General features: G+C 40.3%; 1 protein-coding gene across 1 annotated transcript in view; it reads left to right on the top strand.

Annotated features, from left to right (window-relative positions):
* Window positions 1-27,430, top strand: part of LOC143135273 (NACHT, LRR and PYD domains-containing protein 3-like) — a 158,221-nt gene that overhangs the window by 77,443 nt on the left and 53,348 nt on the right. The window contains exons 5-7 of the mRNA XM_076295986.1: window positions 5,049-5,165; window positions 23,464-23,768; window positions 25,451-27,311. Coding sequence (XP_076152101.1) covers window positions 5,049-5,165; window positions 23,464-23,768; window positions 25,451-27,311 — 2,283 coding nt within the window. The remainder of the gene's footprint in view (window positions 1-5,048; window positions 5,166-23,463; window positions 23,769-25,450; window positions 27,312-27,430) is intronic.

Genomic DNA, 27,430 nt, shown 5'->3' with positions numbered 1-27,430 from the left:
TAAAGCTTTAAAACAATTCTCTCAACAATACTAGAACAATTTAAAAGAAAGTAAAAAGGTAGAGCACAATAAGAAAAAGTGCATCAGTGAGTGCTGTTTTTATACAGTCAAGTGTCAGTTGTACTCCGGTGGTAAGTGCTAGAATTAGCTAGTTGTAAGTAGTGCTACGAGAGGAGATATTCTCTGAAGAGCTGGGTCTTCAGGAGTTTTTTAAAGATGGAGAGGGATGTCCCTGCTCTAGTAGGAACTGGTAGTGCATTCCACCAACAAGAAACACCAAATGAAAAAAGTTTGGATTGACCTGAGCGTACCGGTGGCAGAGCTAGACGTCGTAAGTCTGAGGAGTGCAGCGGTCAGGAGGTAGAATATGCCTATATGAGGGCATTCAAGTAGGTGGAAGCAGAACCGGAGACTACTTTGTAGGCAAGCGTTAGAGACGAATTTGATGTGGGCGGCCATAGGTAGCCAGGGTAGCAGGATGAGCAGCGGGGTAACGTGCCCTTTTGGGTTGTTTATAGACCAGGCGCGCCACTGCGTTCTGGATCATCTGAAGGGGTTTCACTGTGCAGGCTGGGAGACCTGTCAGGAGGGCGTTACAGTAGTCGAGTCATGAGATGACTATTGCCTGTACCAGGAGTTGGGTAGCACCTTGAGTCAAGTAAGTCTTGATTTTCTGTATGTTGTAGAGTGCGAAACGGCTAGTTGTGGAGAACGACTCCTAAATTTCTTGCAGCCCTGGTAGGTGTAACAGACAGGGAGTCAATTTTGGTTTAGCTGGGAGGACCAGCATTTCAGTCTTTGAGAGGTTTAGCTGAAGGTGGTTTGCCTTCATCCATGTAGATATGTCTGAGAGGCAATCCAAGATCCATGCCGAGACCAAGGGGTCATCAGGTGGAAAGGACATATAGAGCTGTGTGTCGTCTGCATAGCAGTGGTATGGGAAGCCATGCGAATGGATAATCTGTCCCAAAGAGGTGGTGTAGATAGCAAAGAGAAGAGGGCCCATCACTGAGCCCTGGGGGACCCCTGTGGTGAGATAGTGAGGTGCGGACAGCTGTCCAAGCCATGATACGTTAAACGAGCATCCTGTGAGGTAGGATTCAAACCAGGACAGAGCAGAACTGGAGATTCCCATGTTAGAGAGTATAGAGAGAAGGATGCGGTGATTAACAGTGTCAAAGGCAGCCGTTAAGTCAACCAGAATGAGTTCTGATGACAGAGCGGTCGCCTTGGCTTCCTTTAAGGCTTCTATTACAGACAGCAGAGCCGTTTCTCTTGAACCCAGATTGATTTAGATCCAGAAGGTTGTTCTGTGAGAGGAATTCAGAGACCTGTTTGGAGACTACTCGTTAGATACCTTTGGATAGGAAAGGTAGGAGTAAAGCAGGACGGTAGTTCTCAACTTGAGCAGGGTTGAGAGAAGTTTTCTTAAGTAACGGTGTTACCCGGGCCGTTTTGAATGCTGTTGGAAACGTGCCAGAGGTTAGCGAAGCATTGATCACGTGTGATAGCTGGTGTGATAGTCGGGCTGATGGACTGAAGTAGGCTCATAGGTAGGGTCCAATGAGCATGTGGTTGGACGGCTACCTGTCAGGAATCTATCTCACTCTCGGAGAGACTCCTCTTATCATTACTGCAGTCATGAGGTGTGACTCAGTCATCATCAGGTGGGAGACGGTTTGTACTCTTATTTTTCAGTTTGTGCCATTTGGAAACTCTGGCCTGGCCTGCTGAATAAGTGTACAATCCATGTCCCATCTGATGATGACTCTTTGAATCTTCATATGGAAAGGACAAACTACATATTACATATTTCCAGCTCCATTACAACCTGCAAGAGCATCCTCCTCCCATTGGTCACGGCTGGGATCTAGTGAACGGAAAGTGTCGACCAGTGCGTCACACCCCCTTGCCCCAGCAGCTCACACCTCATGAAAGCTCGGATGAGAGTAGCAGTGATGATGACAGAAGTCAGTGTGGAGATTCAACAGATTCAGATGGAGAGTGTTTCTAGTTAATTCAATAAAGAAATCATAATAAATAAATAATAAAAAAATGACCTATGTGTATGTTGTAATTTTGCTGCCCATAACTGAACTCCGTTTGAGCAGAGCTTCCATTTGAGCCTAATATTACAACTCTATGACGATTTTGAAACATTGACATTTAAAGAGCCAAAAATTGGAGGCCATCTTGAATTCGAAGGTCAGAAATAGGTCAAATCAATAAATCTACATCATTTATGAATTTCTTGACCCAAATAGTCTCCGAAACCATGTGTAATGCAGCACTGCAAAACCATTAAAAAGTTAATTTCCAGCTTGGCTTACGGCAGCCATTTTGGATATAGGACTCTCACAAAATTTCCCCACATTTTTGTGAGGGGCACCCCGGCTCATTTTTTTCTTTAACCTTTATAGATGACAAATCTAGTGAGAAACGAACCTTCGCTCTCCACGGTCACGGAACTGCTATAGATGACCCAACTAATTCCTTCATGGGTGTGAAGGATTCCTTCATGGGTTCCTTCAAAATGACAATGACAAGACTTTTCTCCAACCAGGAACAAGTAAATGAGAGAGAGATCAACTTTGAGTCCATGCAGAGGCAGTTCGCAGAACTCCTGTATGGGAGTATGTGTGTGCAATGTGCATTTTGACGGCGTGTGTGTAACGAAAAGCAAAGTCTTTGGGCGTTAGGGGCGTTATCGACCGTATAACAGGTGTTTAGCTCTAAAAGACAAAGTAAAGATATTATTGCCTGTAGCGCACCCATGGCAAACAAACTGTGGGAGATTGTCCACGGTAAGTCCAAGCGACGCTATTATCAGGTGGATATTTTGTCCATGAGTTTATACGACAAAATGGGAATTGTGTTGGGCCAGGGGAGGTGGAAAATGGGGATAGGAGGTTTTACCTTGCGTTTGGACAAGGAAACTCCAAGGTGTAGCACCCCCAGGCAGACCAGCGGACATGAAGTAGGTCCTACGGAGTGGGTTATTGATAGAGCGGTGCAGAGTCGGAATTTCCAAGTTTGCTCATAGATGGAGAGATATCGTGGCTGCGAATACTCAACCTTCAACCTTCAGCTTGTTAGTATAAAAAGACGAAGACAGGACAGAGTAATGCTTAATGGAATAATGCTTATTATGCTTATGCTTATTACAATTATGGAATAATTGATGTTAAAGCGCACACGATGTTTAAAGCCATACACAACGGTGAATTGGAACAAAACTAAAGGTAACTTTAGCCTTGCGCCGCAGTAATTTTCAATTGCGATAGGGGGTGCTGATTTTACCCGGTACAACGGGTGAACCAATGAGCAGCTAGCTGCTCTGCAAGAATGTTATCTACAGCCATACAGCTAAGAATCTTGTGTTGAATGGAAAGCTTATTTCATTGCTCGTGAAATACAGAGTACAATGGAATCAGAGGACAATGTCCATCTTTTATACATTCAAATACAGTGCGAAGGTTAGGATCAAAGCAGCAGGAAGACCAGTTCCAAAAATTCATATTCCAAAAGATGGTAAGGCTAGTGTAGGCTACTGAATGCTGCATAGTATGACAAATACTCATGGCTAACTGGCTCTCTCTCGTAACGAGCCCGCTGCCCCTCCTCTGCATGTGCATTTAACAAAATATTCACGATTGTTGAAGGATTGTTGTTGCCACATAGAAGCATTGCATAGAACACAGCGGGCTAAATAACTATTAAATCCGCTTAGCATCGTGACCATGCTGCGCAAATTTGTTCAAAACTGCTGCATTAAAGTTAACTTTGCTAAGGTCTCATCACAACATAGTACATTGAGGAGACTAAACTAAGTTAAGTTATGCAATCAAGCAGCATCTCAAAGCTAACGTTAGAATGCTGTTTGGATGTCGAGTTTAGCATGCTTACTTACTGCTGCTTGTCAATTCATGCAGGGCTCACTTTATTGACTCTGACACTGAATGTTTGCAAAATCCCGATGTAAATGTAAAAGTGTTTTCCAAGACTCAAAAGTGCTTGTCCCAAGGAGAAGTACGAACCGTTATTTGAACTAACTACGTTATGAATTGCATCCACACATCAGCAGCCTTTTAATTGTGTTTACAATCGCAAGGGTTTCCTCACGAACGTCTTAAAGTGACAGGCACTCAATTAGACCTATACACTACTGAACTTTATTGAATGCTACCTCTGACTAAGAATGCATTACTTTGCACTTGTATAGTCTTCTATTTTGGGATTTTAAGACCAATAAACATATATTGCAGTGTTATTCATATATTGCAATGTTATTAATGCAAAGGAATTCATGTTTTTTCATTCAGATATGTAAATCAACATGTATAAATTGGTATTAGTCAATTAATGGGGAGATAATCGAATCGAAATCGAATCGGACTGAAAAAATGAATCGTTAGATTAATCGATGCATCGAAAAAATAATCGTTAGATTAATCGTTTAAAAAATAATCGTTTATCCCAGCCCTAATATCTTCCCTGACTTCCCAGACCTAAATTTACATTTAGTTACACATGTATTACATGTATTAATTTAGCACTATTATCCAAAGTGACTTATATATTTCAATTATATTACAAAGTCCATTGTCCCTGGAGCAATTTGGGGTTAAGTGCCTCAGCCTCAGCTCGCCACCATTCACTCCTTCATCTTCATTAACATTCCGGTAGAATTCTCAATATTTTTGGCCTCTATGTGTCCAGTTACAATGTTTGTTCTTGGTCTTGGATTTTGTGAAATACATTTTTAAATAAATGTGACTTATATGTTTTTTGATGCGACTTATAGTCCGGAAAATATGGTATAGATTGACTAGATTAGATTGGTTATAGATATAGATTATACACTGATTCTACAAATGCAATATAGATTGTAAACACGGCATTATAGATTGTAGACACTGAGGGCCAGATGTACTAACGCTTTTGCACCCACCTCAGTAAACTCCCTAAATGATGGACACCATGTAGATGTGTATGTTTAGAAAACAGTTTGTTGTTAATCAGTTTGTTGTGACTCCTTGTGTAACCAGACCACAGACACGCACGCCTCCATCTCCATTGTCCAGCTGTGTGTCCATGGAGAGTGATTGGTCCAAGGATGGTGGTATGCCCACCTTCAGTAGTGAACCAATTCCATCAGATTTAAAGTGAGTAGTTATCAGTCTCTCAATCACATGTAATTCTACATACACAGGCACACAGACACAAGATAGAAAAGTAAATGCAAAAGCTCATCGCTTTGCATCTGGGAGAAAGTAAAGGTCTAATTCAGTCATATGATTTAGTGGTAGTATGAAGCTCTCTTTACACACACACACATGCTTTTATTTGGACCTTAACGCAGGGGAAGAGATTTACAGATCCAAACATTGATGGAAGTTTGTTACACGCTTAAACAGGTCTGATCAAATGCAGAATACTTTGTGCTATTCACTGTGTTATGGGTAGACATGAAATTGCCATCTCCAAATGCATAAACTACCTATAATTGCAGAAATGGAGCAGTGCTTTGCTAGTTTTGTTTGGATTTGTTCTGCATACTGTTTGTTAACATGGTTTCATTCAGACGCCTCCAATGATCTGATTTCTTAACTGCCATTTAAAACACAAATAAATAATTGTCTTACCGTAATTGCAGTATTAGATCAAAAAAGACCTGAGTCCCTCAGCTTGAGTTCTGCTGAAAAACTAGCTATGGCATATTCAGTGTTCTATTTGTTTATTATATATTTACACATGCAAAGTACAGGGGTAACATGCATAAACCATGTGGTTTTTAGCCCCATGTACAGTGGGCATCTCTTTCAAATGGCCACTTCAGTCGCGCATTAAGAGGCGTGAAGCTGCATGAAGCTTTAGTACCACTTTCAGCCACTGTGCGTTGCTCTGCCACTGTACATCGCTCTGCCTGCCGCCCCTTCTGAAAAAGTAGGAGGCTACCATTAACCCTTAAGAACGTACCGTCACACTGGTGTGACGGCCGTTAACTATCCGTAAAAGCGTACCGTCACACTTTTGTGTTTGGAATGTTGCTACATAAGTATTCTAATTGCTGCTTAACAATGGGCTACCACTTGTTGGCTAACATGGGCTGACATTGTACATTCTCAAAGTCAAAGATGGTCTCTCGCAAATCACTTTGCCACTACCATTTTGTTATGTCCACATTTTGCAGATCTAGTTTATATTATGATTGTGTGGTCGGGCTATACATAACAAAATCCACGGAAGTGGCAAGTATTGGGAAGACATTTTGGAGGCTACAAATGTTGCTAGCTTCACTGCCATTTATTGCCATATTTCTGAATGTCAGTCATTACACCAAGCACAATAAAACAAGCAAAATTAGTGATTTTTTTAAATTAAATGATGATGTTATTCAGTGTTTAATCAAATCTCATGGCCACTGATAAGATGAAAATCAAAATGACCGCGAAATGTACGGAATGCTGGAAACAAACATCGTTCATTCACGAGCTATGTAGCTTTGAGTAACTCATGTCATTCATGACATTAAAACTCACACAGGAAATGCGCATACATCTTTATCTTGTCCCATTATAATCACAGCTTTATTTGCGCAATAGCAGTGCATAGTCCGTCAATGCAAAACATTACAGCGACCGGCATCTCGAAGTTCATTCATTCATAAAACAATCGTAGTATTTACATACGCTATACAATATCATCGATAATATTAGATTAGAACTTTATTTCACATAAGCATTTTTTTTACTAAAAATATTTATAAAAATCAAAGAATGGGTTTTTGGGAAAAAGAAGCTTTGTGTACTATATAGAGCAGTAATCCGAGTTCACCAGATGAGTTTTGACATGGGTAGGTCAAAAGGGCAAGTCGCATAATAGATTTGAAACATTTAACATTAAAAATTGTATAAAATCAAAAAGTAGGTTTTAGGGAAAAAGGAGCTTTGTGTACTAGAAAGGGCAGTAAGCCGAGTTCAGGAGATGTGTTTTAGTATGGATACGTCAAAAGGTGAAGCCGCATAATAGATTGAAATTTTTTATCAGCATAAAAATTTCATAAAATCAAAACATGGGTTTTTGGACAAAAGAAGCTTTGTGTAATATAGGCAGGCCTTGTTCAAACACATTAAAGTTGGTTTGAGACAAACTCGACCCTCATAGTCAGTGCTAAATAGATTTTTTGAATGTGTCGAATATCCAACGTCCAATATAAAACCAACTTTACCACGGTCCAATAATGACTATAGAATGTCAGTGTAGAACGCTAGTGACGCAGCCCAAAAAACTCACCCAGTGGAGTACGTTGGTTTAAATAAAACCTACGTTCTTAAGGGTTAAACATAATTGTTGCTGAGAGGAATCCCAGCCTACAAATTCAATAACAAAATAAATCATGCATAATTAAACATTACCTCGATTTAGGCTACTTGGGTATGGCTTAAGGCTTGACTACACGGTGGTAACGAAAATCGAAATCGAAATTTGCTGTCTACATTATTGTCAGTGTTGGGGGTAACGCAACTACGCAAATCAAAACAGTGGTGTGATAATTGAGCCAGTAGAGAAATAACTGTTCAGAATTAATCTGTAGCCTTGGGTAGGCTTCTGCAGAAAACAATGTTGTTGCCAATTTAATACTATCTGGCAACATTTTTAACAGGCTACGCAATAGAGGCTTAGACAACTATGACCCACATTTTGGTTTTGTAAATTCATTTGCCCTACTTCTTGATAATAATAAGGTGCACACTTTTTGACGAGTCAGTTGAGAATAGCCTTTGATTTTCATGGAGGGGGGGGGGATTCCTTGTTAGTTTACGCAAACCAGGCCAAGAAGGCTGATTCTGATTTTGATAATATGATCTGCACAAAAGATAAACTTAGGTAAACAACGATGTGAATATTGTTGTCAAAATCTTAACCCAGATTCGAACTCATGGTTGCGCACCGATCTGCGTAGGCTATGTGACTGATCTGCCAGTCTGTTTTCATGCGTGACAACGCCCCCCTGCACACAGTCGGAGATGACCATCAACATGAAGTGAGGTTGCCGTTTCAATGAGCGTTGGTTAGAAAACAGCTATTTCGGACTGCTGAACAGAAATCATGTAAGCCTAGGGTCTTACAGATGCATTGCTAGCTAGGTCGCCATTAAAGCAACACCAAAGAACTTTTCATCTGTCGCTCGCACTATTTGTTTATCCTGCACCAGCTTTGCAAATAACAATGTCCACAGACAAGGTAGAATAAGTTGCATGATTTTATGAAAGTACGATGTATTGCGACATCAGATGCAAGTCAAATTTGTAGTTTCTCATGTCTCATTCCATCGAACTACAGATCCGCTACCCGATGCAGCAAACTTACATAGTGCGGTAATAGCCGATAGAGGGCCGCGAAGCGAATGCAGAAAGTGCCGTTCACCCTGTTACGAGTTGATGAACCACTGAAACGATTTTGGAAACATTATTTTAAGGTACAAAAAACTCTTTGGTGTTGCTTTAAAGCTAACATATTATTGAATAGGCTACTTAGCTCCAATCATTGGAAGACAAGGAAAAAGTTAGGTTGAAGAGGGAGACAAAACTTTATGGCATGTGAATGCAAAACCGCACCAGTCATGTCTATGGCCGTATCTACCATAGTGGTCACCTTTCTTTCTTCAAATTTCGTTTTATTCATTAACTAAAAATAGCCAACAAGACAATTATCCTTGCATCAACGCAGCGTCACGCAACACGTAGTTGTAGATATACCTCTGACATGTCAAAACGAAAGTAGAGTTGACTGCTATCGCGGAGCTATGTCCTAACTAACGACGCAACACAGTGTCTCACGCAGCTCAAATAAACTTCAATACCCACAAATCCATTGTCCAAAATAAATAATCGTCAGACCTGAACAAAGGCTGACTTCAAGGCCTACTCAAAATGTTATGCTGAAATTCAGTGGAGTTGCAGCTAGCTAACCTGCACTGATAGTAGCCTAGATAGTAGATAATAGTAGATATTTATATGGATATTATCTAAGCATGATATTGATTATCGGTCAGTTATTTACACAGGAGACGGGAGAAGGGAAATCAGGCAGAAAGGTGGAAATGAGGAGAAAGAGTTAGGAGAAGGGAGGGAAATAATAGGCAAAGGGCCCTCACAAGTGAGTGAGAGACAAGATGTGACACTCACTGTGTCAGAAGGTACAAGCTCCGCAGCCTATGACCCTGCAATTTATAAATGCAACATTCACTACTCTGATGAGGAGAAGCAGAGCATTCTTAAATAAAGATGGAGCAGAGATCAGTATAAATATCCTCAAAACCAATTGGAGAAAATGCTCTTGAAATATACAGGTGCATCTAAAAAAGTAGAATATTGTGGAAAAGTGTGTTGGTTTAAGTTATAAACAAAACATGTTATAAACTGAACAAATGTTTCTACGTCATACGGCAAAATGATCATGATAGCCTTTACATTACAGCCCTCTATGGTTAAGTCTTTCATAGGCATATATAGGCTACTTTGCTCTTTTATAAATGTACCATATGCCTAATAGGCTGTATTTCTAAGTGTGATTTATGCTATAATGTATAAATTATATTTATGTAAATGTATCTATTAGTTTCCGCAATATTCACCATAAGTCATCATTTAAGGGGTTATTTTTAAAAATGTTCTTCCTTGGGGGCATGCCCCCGGACCACCATAGTATTTTGCGGGGGGCAACATTTCCATCAACACCCATGACCTCGGTATTTGAATCCTGGCTTGGTCATGTCAAACTTCAGCTCAGTTTTGTGGTTTAATGCTTATAGGCCCTACAAGTGGAAAGACATTAAAACACCATGCATATGTGCATATCGTGCCTTTTGGCAAGAAGTTAAATTTATCCAATTATATGACAACTCAGTCATCTTTACGTCACCCAACATCACATCTCCGCATTGCTAGCCTACTGGTTGGTAGCTCATGATAACAGATGTAGGCCTGTCTGCATGCCGTTGTAGGCAAGAAAGAGACATAATCAGTCTTGACTGTCATGAAAGAGCAGCCTTAACATTAGTTTGAGTTCACATATTCAGCAAAGAATAGTTATTTGTTGGGTGATTATTTTATTTTCTTATTTTATTTTATTTTTTTATGTTTTTTTTTTTTTTGGTATATTGACTCTTAGATAGCAAGCAAAGTCTACTTCCAGACAGGTGACAAATTTTTAAGTGAAAATCATTTTGAGTTAGTATATTCGTATAATGTCATTTGCCACCGCTGTAAAGTGCTGGAAAAGCTTGAAAATTGACCTTGAAAGTGCTTGAAAAGTGCTTGAATTTGATCTTGGAATAGGTGTACGAACCCTGTTACTACGTCCATTACGGACACTATCATCACCTTTACCACTGGCACCTTCAGCTACGTTGGGCAGAGGGTCGACATAAGCGTGGTATGCTTAGTGAACACTGTCGGAAAGACGCAAATGACGCACCTCCATTCACAGACGCAGCGTGACTAGATGATCGCTCATATTCTCCAAAAGGCAGATATTCTCCTTCAGAATCAGACTAGGTAAATAACAGACCCAAGACTTCATCACTTGTTAACTTTTTCTTCAACATTTGGTGTATTTCTGCTTCAATTTGTGCAAAACTATGGCCTGCATTGCTTCCGTGTTATGGAGGAAATGCACGTCTTCTTATGTGTTTCTCGTGTGTAATCGCGTGTAATACCACGTCCATTACGGACACTATCATCACTATTACCACTGGCACCTACAGCTATGTTGGGCAGAGGGTCGAAATATGCATTGTATGCTTAGTGAACACTGTCGGAAAGATGCAAATGACGCACCTCCATTCACAGACGCTCCGTGACTATCACTGGCAATAGACGATCGATCATATCCTCCAAAATGCAGATTTTATCCTTTAGAATCAGAATAGATGAATAAAAGACCCGAGACTTCATCACACGTGAATTTTTTTTTCAACATTTGGTGTATTTCTGCTTCAATTTGTGCAAAACTATGGCCCGCATCGCTTCCGCGTTATGGAGGAAATGCACGTCTTCTTCGTGTGTTTCTCGCGTGTTTTCACATGCTTCCTGAAAACTTTGAAAAAAAAGGTTGATCTTGAATCGAAGCTCTGGGTGTCTGCCTAGTGGTCAAGAGTACAAATGAGATTTTACACTGTACTCGCGTCTATCGTCTGTTTTATTCAGCAATGACGCTTGTCGCAATATTGCGACATGGGCGGTTAGAGGGTTAACCACCTTAGTCCAGACTACTGAAGTTTGGAAACTATCATGGTCCAAACTTACAAAGTACTATGTAAGTACGACAGTTTTGGGAAACAGTCGTAACTTACATGTTGGTTAGTTGAACGATACATCGTGTTAGTAAAAAGCTAACCTCCGTAGTTGTACGGGAAACGCACCCCAGATCAGCCTGTAGGCCATTAGCAATCTGTTTATTTTATTTTATGAAGCCTATACAGTAGATCACTTGCCACATTCTCACTTTCAATAGACAGATGCAATAGCCATTGGTCAAGTATTGAGTATAAAGCAATTAAGATAGTAGCCTATACAAAAAGTACTTCATACTATCATAAAAATGTGTTAAAACGAATAGCATTTTGCAACTTGACAAAACACTGGATTAAATATTGTAGGCACAGGAGAAAACTTGTACATCCATTGGCCCGTGGGGAGATCACATGCCAGTTGCCTATCCCTTCAGTGCTATGACTCTGTTGATGACTTTGTCCAGATGGTCTATGTATTTATTGCAACGTTCGGCTGTGAGTTTGTTTCGCCCAAAAAAAACTCTATTGCAGATATCAATGCGTCTTGGGTTTGGCCTCACAGCAGAGGCTTAGACAACTATGACCCACGTTATGGTTTCGTATATTAATTTGCCCTACTTATTGACTGCAATGTAGTCAATTGACTGCTTGACAGGTTATTTTTATTTTTCTGTACAATAAACAAATACATCTGCTTTATGCCGCAGAATTACGCACTTGGCCAGCCTATAGAACGGGCACATTTTGGTGAGAATAGAGAATGTACGCACGCAAGAATCTGTAGACTATTTGTGGCGGGTTACCAGCAAACAATGTTTAATGCATTAACTCAAGACGTCAAACGTTTTCTAAACAATACAGACAGAAAGGATGCAGCAGGCAGCAAATGTAGAAGAGTAATTTCCAGTGGAAGAACAAAATGCTGAATGAAGCCCAAAGATATGAAAGCATATCTGGCAAGTTGTTATTTTTTGAAGACGTAAATGGTTGGGCGTGAGCATGCCACACTATCCACAGCTGTGGTAGCGGGGGATAGGAGGATTACAGGATTACAGGATTTATATAAAATTCTTCAACAGAAGGCCTGCCTGGAATGCAGGCTTGCCCAAAAAAAATACCTTTGGTTTGCGCAGCCTACAGTAAGTAGGTCTTAGTGAGTTAGGAGTCCTCTCGACTTCTTTTAAGCTGTCTCAGAGGTGGAAAGTTGTGTTTGTTGGGGGCAGGGCCGGATTAACAATTCATAGACCCTTGGGAACAAATGTCTGATGGCCCCCCCTGCCCCCCAGCCAACGTGAATCGGGCGGTCAGTTAATAGGCCTATATCGTGAAGAATTTTCTTGCCATTTAAGGCACGAGCGCATCTGTGAGGCCAAGCCTCACCAAGTAGCCCGTTTGTTTACAACTAACATTACATTTAATTAAACTGCTTAGCTATGCCGAAATAGTTTCAACATTTTGAATATCAGTGTCGGGTGTTACATACTAGAATGGCAGCAAATGCAGGCATGGAGTCATGGATACGTTTCAATCATTTATCAGTAAACCCATTGAAAATAAATGTACAGTTCACCATATCACAGTAATTTTTGCCTAGGTCTTAAACAAAAAGTTTCACATTCAAATCACCCCAAAACAGGTTAACATTACCACAGTAGCATGGTGATTCATCTCACTGTCCTTTAGGCATGGCCATCTCAGCTAGCCTACCGCACACGCACGCACGCAGTGTCTATGTCACTGTCCCAAAAGTTTGACGGTGCAAAAGTCCTGGAAAACATCCAAACGATATGGCATCCATTCCCGAGAAAGTCCACGAGATATGTGCCAAGAAAGGGATCCAAAAGTGAGACAATATAAGGTCCAATTATGTCCTTCGCGATAACGGAGTGCATCCGAAGCTTGCGTGTCATTCCACCGAAGTAACGTTCATCCAGAATGTTCTCACAGAATTTGCGCGCTATCGCGTGTAATCAAGAAGAACCAATCACAAAGCATGCTGAGATGATCACTAGTCATTAAACTGTATCTGAACTCGTTGACCTGTTCATGAACTCTTTTCTATGTTCTAAACTCTGCTCTCCATGCAGACAAAGCATGAGAGAATGAAACATTGATAATATCTTTACCACTCTATAGTACTTATTCTTATGTTATTGCAATGTACTTAATCAAACAAATAGATGACCTTATGACAAAATAAAATACAGAATCATACAAATAAAACAACAATATAGAAATAAAATGTAAATGTAGGTTCATCACACGGGTGAATTAGGAAATGTTCTTAAAGGAGAAGTTCGGTGTGAAATTGACCTTAGCTGTACTGAAAGATGTTGCCGAGTACTTACATGTGTCCAATAGGCACCTTCGCTCACCCCCTAGCATTCCGAATTACGCCGTTTTTAGCCAAGTAGCTGTGGGGGGCATAGCGTAGCCTATTCAGCTAAATCGCTATTTTTACACAATTAAAAAGGTTCCAAGACCCTCAGAAGTCTACCAATGCAGTGTGGAGTTACTTGGAACCTTTTTAATGGTGTAAAAATAGCGATTTAGTTGCATAGGCTACGCTATGCCCCCACAGCTACTCGGCTAAAAACGGCGTAATTTGGAATGCTAGGGGGTGAGCGAAGGTTCCTATTGGACACATGTGAGTACTCGGCAACATCTTTCAGTACAGCTAAGGTCAATTTCACACCGAACTTCTCCTTTAAAGTAGCCTTATGGCTGAAAGCTGCTTGGGATCCCCCCTGTCAAGCAATATAACCATACAAACGCGAGGCCTGCTCACTCATTGTTTCAAAAAGAGTAATTTCGGCTTTGTCGGAACTGGCCATTGTAGGCTACTAAAAATAAACTTCCAAAACTAACGAAAAATATTTATCTTCTTTCAGTTAATTCAAAAGTTTCCAAAAAGTTATAAACAGATGACATGATGCGCGTCACTGACATAATGCGCAAATAATATAGCCTAGATCAGGGGTATTCAATTAATCTTCAGCGAGGTCCAGTTACGGAAAATTTCCTCAAGCAAAGGTCCAGAGCATCATAATGTTTAACTTGCGTGTTTAGGCTGTGTATATGTATGTATGTATAATATTAGGATGGATGGAGCCTTGTTGTAGATAGATAGATAGATAGATAGATAGGTAGATACTTTATTGATCCCCAAGGGGAAATTCAAGAAATAGAAGATTGTAGGCCTAGGCCTAATGTTTAATGTGAAATAAAATAAGTAGCCTAAAAGGCAACATTCGAAATGAGGAGAAATAAAGCAAGATAAGAGTAGCCTAATTGGGGAGAAAAACTGAGTAGCCTTGGTTATTTTTAAGATCTTAACGTGAACTTAAAATAAAAATTGAGCTGAGACAATTGGATGGATATTCCACAGCTGGTTCCTTAATTCCATTAATCAGCAAGTTTATTTTATTTTATTTTTTTTATGTTGACCCGAAATCCTGGAAACCCAGGAATATCACGTTGTTGGGCAGTGAATGCATGTAGGCTTAACTAGATTGTGGTGGATCAATCATATTGCCTTCTTAAATCGTAAAATATTCTGTGGTCTCAGTTCACTGTTGAATGGGCCTAGCCTACCCTGCTTGCTTAAAATATATGCTTTGTCTAGTAGAGGTGCTTCAAATTGGCGCTTAAAATCGCCTGTCTCAGAATATATAGAAGGGGTCCAGGGCAATTCCGCGCAAAACTGTCACATCCATATTTAGTTGGCGTTACGGACGTGACAGTTTTGCGTGGTATTGCCCCGTATCGTTATATACAGCTCTGTTCTCGCTGTCTAGCTTTCTCCTCTTTGAGCATAACTTTTGAAAATAACTTACTTATCGTTAACTTAGATATCCATCTGATTGTTTCTCGGCCGTCTACTCTCCTCGCTCGTTTCAGGCTATCAGTCTCTTCTCCATAGTAGGCTACTCACTGACTCGACTTCATCAGAATTCACAGATTTCACTGGCTGAGTAGCAGCAAGCGAAATGATGGTTGCTGAAGCTCCTGAAGTAAATGCTGTTATCCTAACCAACGAAACATTTAGCGCAGCTTTGAAATCTTACGTGAAAATCTAAATTAGGCTATTATGGTCTGGGTCCGGATAGGATCACGTCACGGTCCGGATTCGGACCGCGGTCCGCCATTTGGTGATGGCTGGCCTAGATATTCCAATATATTCGAATACATGTGTTTATTTTAGAGGGGATATTCGAACGTCATTTTTTAGCAATTTTGACAGCCCTAGTCCACTGTAGGCTACGCCAATCGTCTATTAACACCTTCCACCTAACCCCGGTGAGTGGGGGTCGCTATAATGTGTGTGAAATAGCACCATTGAGTAGCCTATGCGAAATAGCCTTAAAATCGTTCCGTTCCGTTCCTCTCTTGACAGGCTATGGACAACAGGCTGGTTGAAACAATAGCAAAGTATGCATATGTTGCATACTTTTTGTGCACTTTCAGTCACCTACACTAGGCCCTACGCCTAAATTACATCCGTCGTTTGACTCCTGAACAGTTTACGTAACTCAAAAGGTTAATTGCGTTAACCCAAACTAAAAGGAAAAACACTTTCCTTTGTTTTTATAAACAGAAATTATATTTTGTGTTGACATCACGCCGTTAAAAAAACGAGATATAGCCTATCCATCCAGAAGTGCACATTAGCCGACAGTAAGTAGAGGCAGTGGTTCTCAAACTTTGCCATATCCTACACTGGTGTAAAAGGTGTGTATGGTATCATATTTTTTGTAAAGGTCTGCCAGCGATATTCTTAGGCCTATGAATGGTGTGCCTTCTCACAAAAGCATAGTCACTGGGCTCAGCTAGATCAGCTCAGCTTTCTCCTTCACCAACCTGTGAGCCTATGAGGCAGTCATGTCGTCAGTGGCACTCTCAGGTCCTTCTCATCTGCTGATACAGCAACATGAGTATTCCACTATAGCATTGCTCCTCATTGCCTTACTCCTTTCCTTTTCAGAATGTTCTTTCTATCCATAATCATAAGACTTTCTCAGTGTTTCCCACAGAATTGGATTCAATTTGTGGCGGTAGCTGACTTGGACAAGGGGGGGGGGGGGCGTCGTCTTGGTAGTGTATAGGTCTAATTGAGACACAAGACGTTCGTGAGGGAACCCTTGCAAATTGCAATTGTAACACAGTTTAAAGGCTGCTGATGTGTGGATGCAATTCATAACGTTTTCTAAATAGTTCAAATAAAGGTTCGTACTTCTCCTTGGGACAAGCACTTGGAAAACACTTTTTCACTTCCATTTACATCGGGATTTTGCAAACATTCAGAGTCAATAAAATGAGCCCTTCAACGAATTGACAAGCAGCTGTAAGTAGGCTAAGCATGCTAAATTCGACATCCAAACAGTAGCCTATTCTAACGTTAGCTTTGAGATACTGCTTGATTGCATAACTTAACTTAGTTTAGTCTCTTCAATGTAGCCTATGTTGTGATAAGATCTTAGCAGAGTTAACTTCAATGCAGCAGTTTTGAACAAATTTGCGCAGCATGGTCATGATGCTAAGCAGATTTAATAGCAATTTAGCCAGACGTCTTCTATGCAATGCTTCTATGTGGCAACAACAATCCTTTAACAATCGTGAATATTTTGTTAAATGCACATGCAGAGGAGGGGCAGCGGGCTACGAGAGAGAGCGGGGCGGGGCAAGGAAAGGCTGCGTGCTTAAAAAGCGCAGCTCAATGGCAATGCAAGGATTTGATCTTATATTTAATTTAAATTAAATTACATTAAATTAAACATAAAATATTTATATGTGGCGGCCGATTTTTATTGTGTGGCGCCCCGCCACAGATTAGTCAATGTATGGGAAACACTGCTTTCTTCAGTGAATTAGCAAGAATTAGCAAGATACCATCAGAAGCCAACTGTGTGCGCGCTCTCTCTCCCCTGCGCATGAAGCTGTCTGCGTGTTGTAAGCTAGATTTGTGTGAGTTCTTTCTGCTTTACTTTTGTGAGTTGCGACCACCTAGGCTATGTTATAGACGTTCTATGAGGTACCAGTGCTTAGCTGTGTCACAAAACAATAAGCTTTGTCAGACTACTTTTAAAATGATATTCAGGGCTATATACATTTTAAACATTCGGGGCTGAAGACCCGACAAAGCCTTGCGTTAATTCTTCAGGTGGGAAGTGTCAGGAATTTTCATACGAGAGACGCTCTCATTGGTGGTTAGTATATGGAGTAAGGGATTGACAGCAACATAGCCAATCACATTATGAGAGATGCTGAATTTAACATCAACTGCGATGTTTGATTTTAAATTAATGTAAATTTAGCCGGGACTGTAAGCTGGCACACGTGGGTGCTCGATGTTTTCCGTGGGTGCTCGAGCGACGGAGCACCCACAGTATCGGCGCCTATGACAAGCGTGTATCTCGCGGTTGCATCCATTACAAACAAACATGCAATGTGAACGTCTGGGATTGGGGAGAGCACTAAATGCTCTACTGAATAAGCACAAAGTCAAACCTTTCAATGAAACACTCTTTAATAATCAAAAACATAAACGCTAATGAAGTAAACTTGTGACCATCAAAAATCGTTTATCGCCTGTAACTCTGTGATAACAGGACGTAACAGGAAGACATTTGACTGAGCAACGGAGGTTAATATGCTCTATATTTTGTCCAAATGATGTCTGTCTATCATCGTTTCACTCCGTTGAGAAAACCAGAATGTTTAATTTGTCCTGCGTTTCTTCTACAGCTGCAAATGGGATTCACTCGCAGTTAACCAAATATTTCTTTATTAGGGCAGGGCAGGCATATTTCTGGCTATTAAATTATTTCTAAACCAGTCTGCTAAAGTCTGTAGTGAAGTCTGTGTAGGGTTTTCCAGGCTCCATTTCTTTTTACGAGACACCCTGCTCACTTGAGACATCTGCCGGTTGTTTGGGTTGTTGCAGCGTCGTTGCAGCGTCACAGGAAAAATACAAATTAAAGTTGCGTGATACCGCGTGATCCCGCGCGTGGACCACGAGGGAAGCTGGCCAAGTCGAAGCACTGCCCACTGTAAATCAATTGGGTAATGGATATAGAGTGTATTTATTGGTTTATAATGTCAACTAGCAGAGGCACAATTTTAAACGTTTAATGACTGGCAATAGTGTTTGTCAGTTATGATTATAGATTATTAATTGATTAGATTAGATTGGTTATAGATTATGCTCTGATTCTACAAATGCAATATAGATCGTAGACACTGATTCTAAGAGTGCATTATAGATTGTAAACACTGAGGGCCAGGTGTACTAATGCTTTTGCACCCACTTCAGGCGTATTTGATTTGCAATGTGCATGTAAAATACATGACAAACAGGGAGGAAAAAGCGCAGACTGCCTGTAACCAGAGCTGAGAATGGCAGAATGGCACGTCTGTTTTTGCAGTGAAATATTTCCACCTGGTAAAAGCAGGTGTTAATCCAAATTGCCGTTAAATGTATCAATAAGAGGAACTTTCAAAGATAACAGAATTAGTATTCAGAGCACCTGTTTTGCATCTTTGCACTATCTAAAACAATCTTAACTTTCGTTGGCCTTTCGAATGTCTTATTTTCAATTTCATGTCATCCACTTAAACTTTCCTACTTGCTAGATTTGACCAATCTTCCATAGCCTATGTACACAAGTAGTTTGAGTAGAACTACTGCTCTTCATTATCTCTGTTTGTTGACATCTTATCATATATTGTATTATTTCATGATCACCTAAATGTTTGATTCCTTTTAATGTTGTCATCAGTTACCTTCACTCAACTGCACTTCTGATTGAAGTATGCCGTTCAGTTGTGAACGAAAATTCTGGTAGGGGGCGGAGAAAGGCGCTAATTACCAGATGAGCTACCAGTTTGATAAATAGCACGTAGATCTGCTACGTTCACTTTCTGCGGTTTGGCTTGTATTTGTTTTCAGAATATAATAAAAGGTCCATATTAGACATTTTTAATCAGTAGATTATCTGAGGAGCAATTAGTGTTCTGTGTCTGATACATCTTCACCCAGAATCAGTCCAGGTGTAGAGTGTGTGTGCAGGTACTGAGGGACCCATTCATGAATAACCATGAGGTATTTAGCCCCTTGTAAAACAGCTGTGGAATGGATATAGTGTGTTGTTTTATTATGTCAACTTGTGGAAGAACAATTTTAAAAGTTTAATGACTGGCCATCTTGAATTTCCCCTTGGCTTGAATTTTCCCTTGGGGATCAATAAAGTATCTATCTATCTATCTATCTATCTCTATCTATCTATCATAGTGTTTGTCAGTTCTGATTATAGATTGATTCGATTAGATTGATTATAGATATAGATTATACACTGATTCTATGAGTGCATAATAGATTGTAGACACTGATTCTGAGAGTGCATTATAGATTGTAGACACTGATTCTAAGAGTGCATTACACTATGTCCTAACAGGATTTGAGCGTGACTGTAATTAATGTTTAATAATTAAAATATATGTACAAATTAAATTAGTATACCGTAAAACTTCAAATAATTGCCGAGTCCCTAAGAGACGCCTGTCTCTTTTAAACGCCTGGCGTGGCTACAGGTTTGGGTTAAAGGCCGGTCTCCAGTAGAGGCCTGGTCTGTTTTTTAGTTTCGGGTTGTATTTAATCTTCTAAATATTCTTCCCGTCAGATCGTCTGTTTAAAGATTCGCAATGACACGAAACCGTTACAGAAAGGAGGTTACAGCAGTGTGAATTAGATGTTGCACGTCATTACAAGCCGTCGCAAAGCATTCACATGTCTGGTCACAGTTGCAAGGTTTTAGAATGTTGCATGAAGTTGCTGCTCATCTCGTTGCGAATCTTGGGTGTGATTTGGGCTTAAGTATGGCGCAGACTGCGCACGTTATGATTAGATGGCATTAAAAGACTGCGGTGGGGAAAAGCTAGAGTTCCAAATTGTATAACTTTTTTTCCCAATATGAACTATGCCTATATGTCCGACTTCGTCATCGTTCAATTCATCCCTTGTGTTTAAAATTTGCGGATAGGCCGATGGTAAGCTTGTTTTTATGCTGGCAACAAAACCAGAACGGTTCGCGAACGTTATTCTTTATTCTAAATGCCATGGCGATAAAGAGAAAGAAGTCAGAAAAGGAATTTACCTTAGACTAGGCTATATCAGAGCCCGTTTACTAGGCTTGGGTATCGAATATCGAGTATTGGTTGGAACCGGGACTATCTTTGCGATTTTCCCGGAATCGTTCAAAAGTTTAAATTTCGATTCCTAGTTTCGATTCCCAGTCCGCCGACTGGAAGAAGAAACGGCTGAACACCAACGAAGAAGCGCATAGTTCATAGAATTAAAATTCATGGAGAATGTCAGACTATTTCATTCAGAAAGCAGGATTCCCGCGGATCCTTAAAAAGTCTTAAATACAACTGAATTTTCGAAAGAGAGGTATTAAATGTGCGTATGGGACCGCCAGCGAGTGCAAGAGAGCGAGTGATGTCTCCATCCAGTTTCGTGTACTTAAAACGCAATTGTATAAGTGATAGGCTATTAGGCTACGGGAGGAAGTGTAGTGGTTGCAGAGTGAAGATGTTTTTCACGGGTTTGGTTAAAGGTGTGAAAACGGTAATAATACAGTAGGCCTATGTACAAAATAATATGCTCGGCGTTTTCGTGGTGTAGCTGAGGCCTGAGAGATAGACAGGTATCCTACGTGGAATGAGGGAGCCTACTAGAATGAGCGGGAGAAAGAGTTGGTAAGCCAGTTAGCGATAGGTTTGGACATATGTTCGAATTTAGGCCGGACATATGGATTTTAAAAGCCCTGCTGTCCGGCGTCCGGCACAGCCTCAAGCCGGACGTTCATTTGTTCTCCTTTTTGGAGTTGCGCTTGGCATCTAAAGTCTTTGCTCATACGCAGCATCGTTTCACAAGCTATGGACGCGAAGACTGCTGGTGAAATTATATGCAGTGCTTCGCAATCAGGAGGAAATACTGTATATGTTAAGTTGATCTGTTTGCATCTTTCCAGCGTGTGTTGCTGGCCTAGCCTAGGGAAGAAAATATCTGTCTAAGTTATAATAGCCTACCTGTAATATCTGCCAGCAGCTTGCTTGCCAGCGTTTCCCAGTAGGCTAGGCCTACTTCGCAAAAGTTGTGAAATGTAACCGCATATGTTTTGAATGTCGGCGACTGCTACATAAAAAAATACGTGCGTTCATAATACGTGCGTGCTTGAGATGAAACCAGCAGTTTTCAGCAGGATCATGCGAAGAGGATCTGTCTCTTAATTAATTTAAAACAAGTCAATGGTTTTACAATGTTTCAGTCAAGCTTTGGTTGGTTTAGATACAACTGGTATGCAAAATGTAAAGTAGTGGATTAACTTTAATTTGCTGTGCTGCATATTGGACAATAGATGCATATAGTAAATTATATAAAGTAGGCTTATTAAAATATGTAAATAGCTTAGTTAACTTTGAAAAAAATATTGAAGGGAATCTAGTCCAGTGCACATGTCTTTGGCAAGTAGCCCTAGGCTACTACAGACACAGGTGAAGAACAGCCTCAGCTGTAAGCAAAACCAAATATGTACAGCCAGCTTCAAAAGCAAGCAGTCCAGACCCTAAAATTGGGCATTTATAGCTGTGAAGGTAATTCACACACAATTATTTTCTTTCGCCAAAATATATTTGGTAAGTTCTAGACATCCAAAATGGGGTGGGGGTTAAAATTAGTAGGAAAAAAAAACTATTGCAACAGTCATATATATCTTTTTGCCGTGGTATAGTCTTAATTTTCATTTAGATCTCTTGAAAAGGTCTTAAAAGTCTTTAAATTTGCACTTGGAAAATGTGCAGATACCCTGAGAAAGACCGTTGGTTAGCTAGCTCATTTAAAATATCCTAAACTTTTTTTGACCCTGCCTTTAAAAAAAATCGGAATCGAGAATCGTTAGGTACCGGAATCGAAATAAGGAATCGGAATTGGAATCGGAATCGTTCAAATTAAAACGATACCCAACCCTACCGTTTACGGACATTCTCTGGCTATATAACCTACTGAAATAGGTTAATGATGTAAAGTCAAGTGCGCTTCTATGGGACTGCTGTGTGCGCGCAGTTTTTATTGATGAGTCGGAGTGGCAAGTGCTGCGCATAGTTGCAGTGGAATGTGGCTGCCCAGGACATTATAAAACTTATCACTCTTAGACCTACTCATACACGGCGGTGAAATGGCGTATTTAGCTGTCTAAATTCGAATCATATGCTGGGGGAGAAATTGTCGGACATCCATGATTATTTTGTTATTCAGCACCCCTGGTCAAAAATATGTTCCTGCGAGCCTGTAAGTAGGCTATGATTTGAATGTAGACTGTTGTCAAATTTGGCAAATACAAAACGGGAGAAACAATATGGTTCATGCTCTCTCATGCTGTTTCATTCGTGCCGAAAAGGAGGGAGAATGAAACATTAAGCACATTCCACTTTTGCATAAATAATTCCTGAACAGTTTTGGTCAGGGCTGATAATGCAACTGTATTTGACAAAGGACAGATATAGGCTATTTGCTAGTGACAAAATATGAGCTTTCAGTGTGATACGATCTCTTTGTAGATTACGTTTAATTAAAACGTGTTTCATCTGTTCTGGCTATCCAGCTATTTGGATCTTACTGTATCTCACAATGAACAAAATCTCAACACTAAATGAATGATGATCCGTAATTGTCATCAGATAGCCTAGTCATATAGGTAGACATAAGATGAAATAATTAATTCGATAATATTTTCCATCTTTGCAGAGGAAAAGTTTTGTGTAAAGGGAATTAAAGGCCTGTCTCATATAGACGCCTGTCTCTAATACTAGCCTGTGCAGTTTGGCGATTTGGGAAAATAAAAGCCCGGGCTATTATTTGGAGTTTTACGGTAATCACATTTCCACAAATTAGTTGGGTGAAATTCCAAATCAAATGTATTATTCAAACTTAGTAGTGGTATGGACCTTCTGTCTTTTGAAAACAGATAGAAGTTCAGATTTAGACATTGTATCTGTTTTCAGAATAGAATAAAGGTTCATATTACACATTTTAATCAGAATTACACAATTGAATAGAGTGTCTGCGGAACAATTAGTACATGTATTTTTGTCTGATGTTCCTGCAGATTAAGTGCTGATCTGATCCAGGATCAGTCCAGGTGTGGAGTGTGTGAGCAAGTACTGAGGGACCCAGTCATCACCACCTGTGGACACAGTTTCTGCAGGCAGTGCATCAGCAGCTACTGGGAGCAGTCTGGACTACCAGGAGACCAAGCCTGTCCCCAGTGTGGAAAGACATGCAGAACCCAACCTGTACATCCTCCTCTGGATGAACACACGGAAATGAGCACACAGGGTGAACACACAAGCCTGATCAACAGCAGAAAACATCTGTACACTGAACATACACCAGGCAGAAAGCGGGAACTAGGTGAGTATACATGTTGGCTTTTTAAAATTTGTATTCATTTTATCTGGTTTTCTCAGAAATAAAATAGTGTTATCTACGACGGAGTATTAGGGCCACAGATGAAGGAAAAAATGTTTTTGCCATGACGAGATTAAACTCGACATGTCGATTTTAAAGTCGCCATGTCGACATTAAACTCGACTTTTCGAGAAAAAAATTGAAATGTAAGATCGACTTTAATCTCGACGTATCGACTTTAATGTCGCCATGTCGACATTAAACTCAACATTTCGAGAATAAAGTTGAAATATCATGTCGATTTTAATCTCGACGTGTCGACATTAAACTCAACATTTTGAGAATAAAGTTAGTTTGGAGAGAGAACGACCGCTCGAGACGATTGAAAGGGAGGACGAATGAAACAATGCAACTAGTGCAACAATGATTCAGAGTGTTCGAGTGCAACAATGATTAGACATAGGACTATATCATGTGGACAAAACATAGAACATATTAACCTACGTTGCTCAGCCAAATAGGCTACTTTGCTGTTACAGTAGGTCCTATCACGGAGTTACAGGCGATAAATGCGATGGTCAAAAGTAACCTTTAACGTCATTAGCGGTTTATTTATTTATTGTAGGCCTATTATTAAAGAGTGTTTTTCATCTAAAGGTTCAACTGCATACTAGGCGCTCTCCCCAATCCTAGAATTTTTACGTTGCTTGTTTGTAATGGATGCAAAACAGCCTATTGCTGAATGTCTATGGAGGGACGAATGAAGCTGTCCTCCCGACCACCCCATGTAGGCTAGTAGCCTACATGCACACATATGCACACATAGCCTAGTGCATAAATAAAGTGCATGCACACATATTCTTTCCCGGGATCAAAATAGTATATATGCTTAGGCTATACCTGTGTTTCTAGCCTTCTATAGGCTACGTATTGCAGGGGAGACATGGAAAAGCAGTTTTAGAAAAATGAGTTTTGCCATGTTATCCTATGGAGAGTGACGGCCTGTGGGTCATGAAGGGCAGTTATTTGGATGTGCAGTGGCCTTACCCACGTAAAACAGAGTGAAATAACATTTTGTATAGAAACATTATATCATTGGATACATATATTTTTCTAGCTATTTAGCCTAAATGGCATAGTGCATGGTATTTCCATAACCGCGAGGCAGCACTTCACGATGACGGCAATGAGTAGTTAACAGACAAGACGCAATCTATCTGAATATCTGCAATCTAGCAATCTATCTGAAATAACACCTATTTGCCCATTTTTACATATTGTGTATTAGTGTAGGCTACATAGCTTAAACTGTGTAGGCTATGTTTAAACAGTAGGGGCTATTGCGAGTTTAATGTCAGCATGTCGACTTTAAAGTCGACACGTCGAGATTAAAGTCGACATTACATTTCAACTTTATTCTCGAAATGTCGAGTTTAATTTCGACATGTCGACTTTAAAGTCAACATGTCGACTTTAATCTCGCCATGGCAAAAATATTTTTTTTTCTTCATGTGTGGCCCTAATACTCCGTCGTAGTTATCAAACTGAACAATTGCAAATATTGCTATTTTTATGTATTTTTTTAATTAGTGCTTGTGTATATAGGCCTATTTGCAGTGAGTTCATGCGTATATGAATATCTTTTTATTATTGACTTTTATTATGACTTTTAAATGACTTGACAGATGAGGACCTGAGGAGAGTTATAAAGAATCACAAAGCCAGTCTGAAGAGGAGGTTTGAGAACATATCTGAAGGCATCATCAAACCAGGAGCTGAGGTACACCTCAATAAGTTCTACACAGAGCTCTACATCACAGAGGGAGAGAGTGAAGGGGTGAATAAGGAACATGAGGTTTGGCAGGTAGAGTCAGCATCCAGATATCAAACCACAGAAGACACACCAATCAACTGCAATGACATTTTCAAACCCTTACCTGGACAGGAGAGGCACATCAGAACTGTGATGACCAAAGGAGTTGCTGGCATTGGAAAAACAGTCTCAGTGCAAAAGTTCATTCTTGACTGGATAGATGGGGTAGCTAATCAGGACGTAGATTTTATGTTTCCCCTTTCTTTCCGTGAGCTGAATTTAGCCAGGGGTGATCAGTACAGTTTTCATAAGCTCCTGCTTGACTTCCACCCTGAGCTGAAAGAGCTGAATGATGGTGAAAGATACAAAGACTGTCAGGTTGTGTTCATCTTTGATGGTTTGGATGAGAGTCGGTTGACTCTGGATCTTGAACAGAACAGTAAGTTGTCTGATGTAAAACAAACATCATCAGTGGATGTTGTGATGACGAGCCTCATTCAGAGAACTCTGCTTCCCTCTGCACTCATCTGGATAACCTCACGACCAGCAGCAGCCAGTCAAATTCCTAATCAGTATATCGACCAGATAACAGAAGTACGAGGATTTAATGACCCACAGAAGGAAGAATACTTCAGGAAGAGAATCAGTGATAAGAGTCAGGCCAATAGAATCATCTCACACATTAAGGCATCCAAGAGTCTTCACATCATGTGCCACATTCCAGTCTTCTGTTGGATTGCAGCTACTGTTCTTCAGCAGATGATGAAAAGGAAAAATATCAAAGACATTCCCAAAACGCTGACTGAGATGTTCATACGCTTCTTGCTCATCCAGACAACCAGGAAGGATCAGAAATATCAGAGTGAAACTGAAGTAGATCAAGTGAAACTACTGGGATCTCAGAGAGAGATTTTACTGAAGCTGGCAGAATTAGCTTTCAAGAATTTGGAAAATGGAAAGCTGATGTTTTCTGAGAAAGACCTTCAAGAGTGTGGCATTGATGTCAGTGAAGCCTCAGTGTACTCTGGCATGTGCACCGAGATCTTCAAGGAAGAATCTGTGTTTCACCAGAAGAAGGTCTACTGCTTTGTGCATCTGAGTGTCCAGGAGTTTCTGGCAGCTCTGTATGTGTTTCACTCTTACATGACTGAGAACCTTGAAGTACTGAAATTTCTCATCAATAACAAACACAGACATGATCCCAGCCCCTCAATTGTATCATCTCTTCAATCAAAGCTGGGCTTACAACCGGGCTTACAACCGCACGATCATCTACATGTGCTGCTCAAGAGTGCAGTGGATGAGGCTTTGAAGAGCAGGAATGGACACTTGGATTTTTTCCTTCGTTTCCTTATGGGCATCTCTCTGGAGAGAAATCAGAGACTTTTGAAAGGTCTACTGAGCCACACACACAAAACCTCAAATAGCATCAAGGAAACATGTCAGTACATGAAGAAGCTCAACAGAGAAGATCTCTCTCCTGAACGATGCATCAATCTTTTCCACTGCTTATTTGAAATGAATGATCATTCCATGCACAAAGAAATTCAGAAATTCCTGTCATCACCAAAGAACATCAAACAGAAGTTGTCCCCTGCCCACTGTTCAGCACTGGCCCACATGCTTTTGATGTCTGAGGAGGTGCTGGATGAGTTTGACCTGAAGAAATACAACACATCAGATGAGGGACGCAGGAGACTGATCCCAGCTGTGAGGTGTTGCAGAAAGGCACGGTGAGTTTCTGACTCTATAGACTAACTATAGTGAGTAAATAATGTTAAAGTCACTGCCGTCTACTGCTGATGTAGCCTGGCAGTATAAAAACATTTAGACCTTTTTGCAATTTCTTTGT

The sequence above is a fragment of the Alosa pseudoharengus genome, unplaced genomic scaffold (assembly GCF_046254945.1).
Source record: "Alosa pseudoharengus isolate Yale_2024_CS ecotype anadromous, Long Island Sound unplaced genomic scaffold, YU_APseudo_1.1 YU_APseudo_1.1_scf_1, whole genome shotgun sequence".
NCBI classification, from domain to species: Eukaryota; Metazoa; Chordata; class Actinopteri; order Clupeiformes; family Clupeidae; genus Alosa; species Alosa pseudoharengus.
This window is presented reverse-complemented; position numbering and strand designations above follow the sequence as displayed.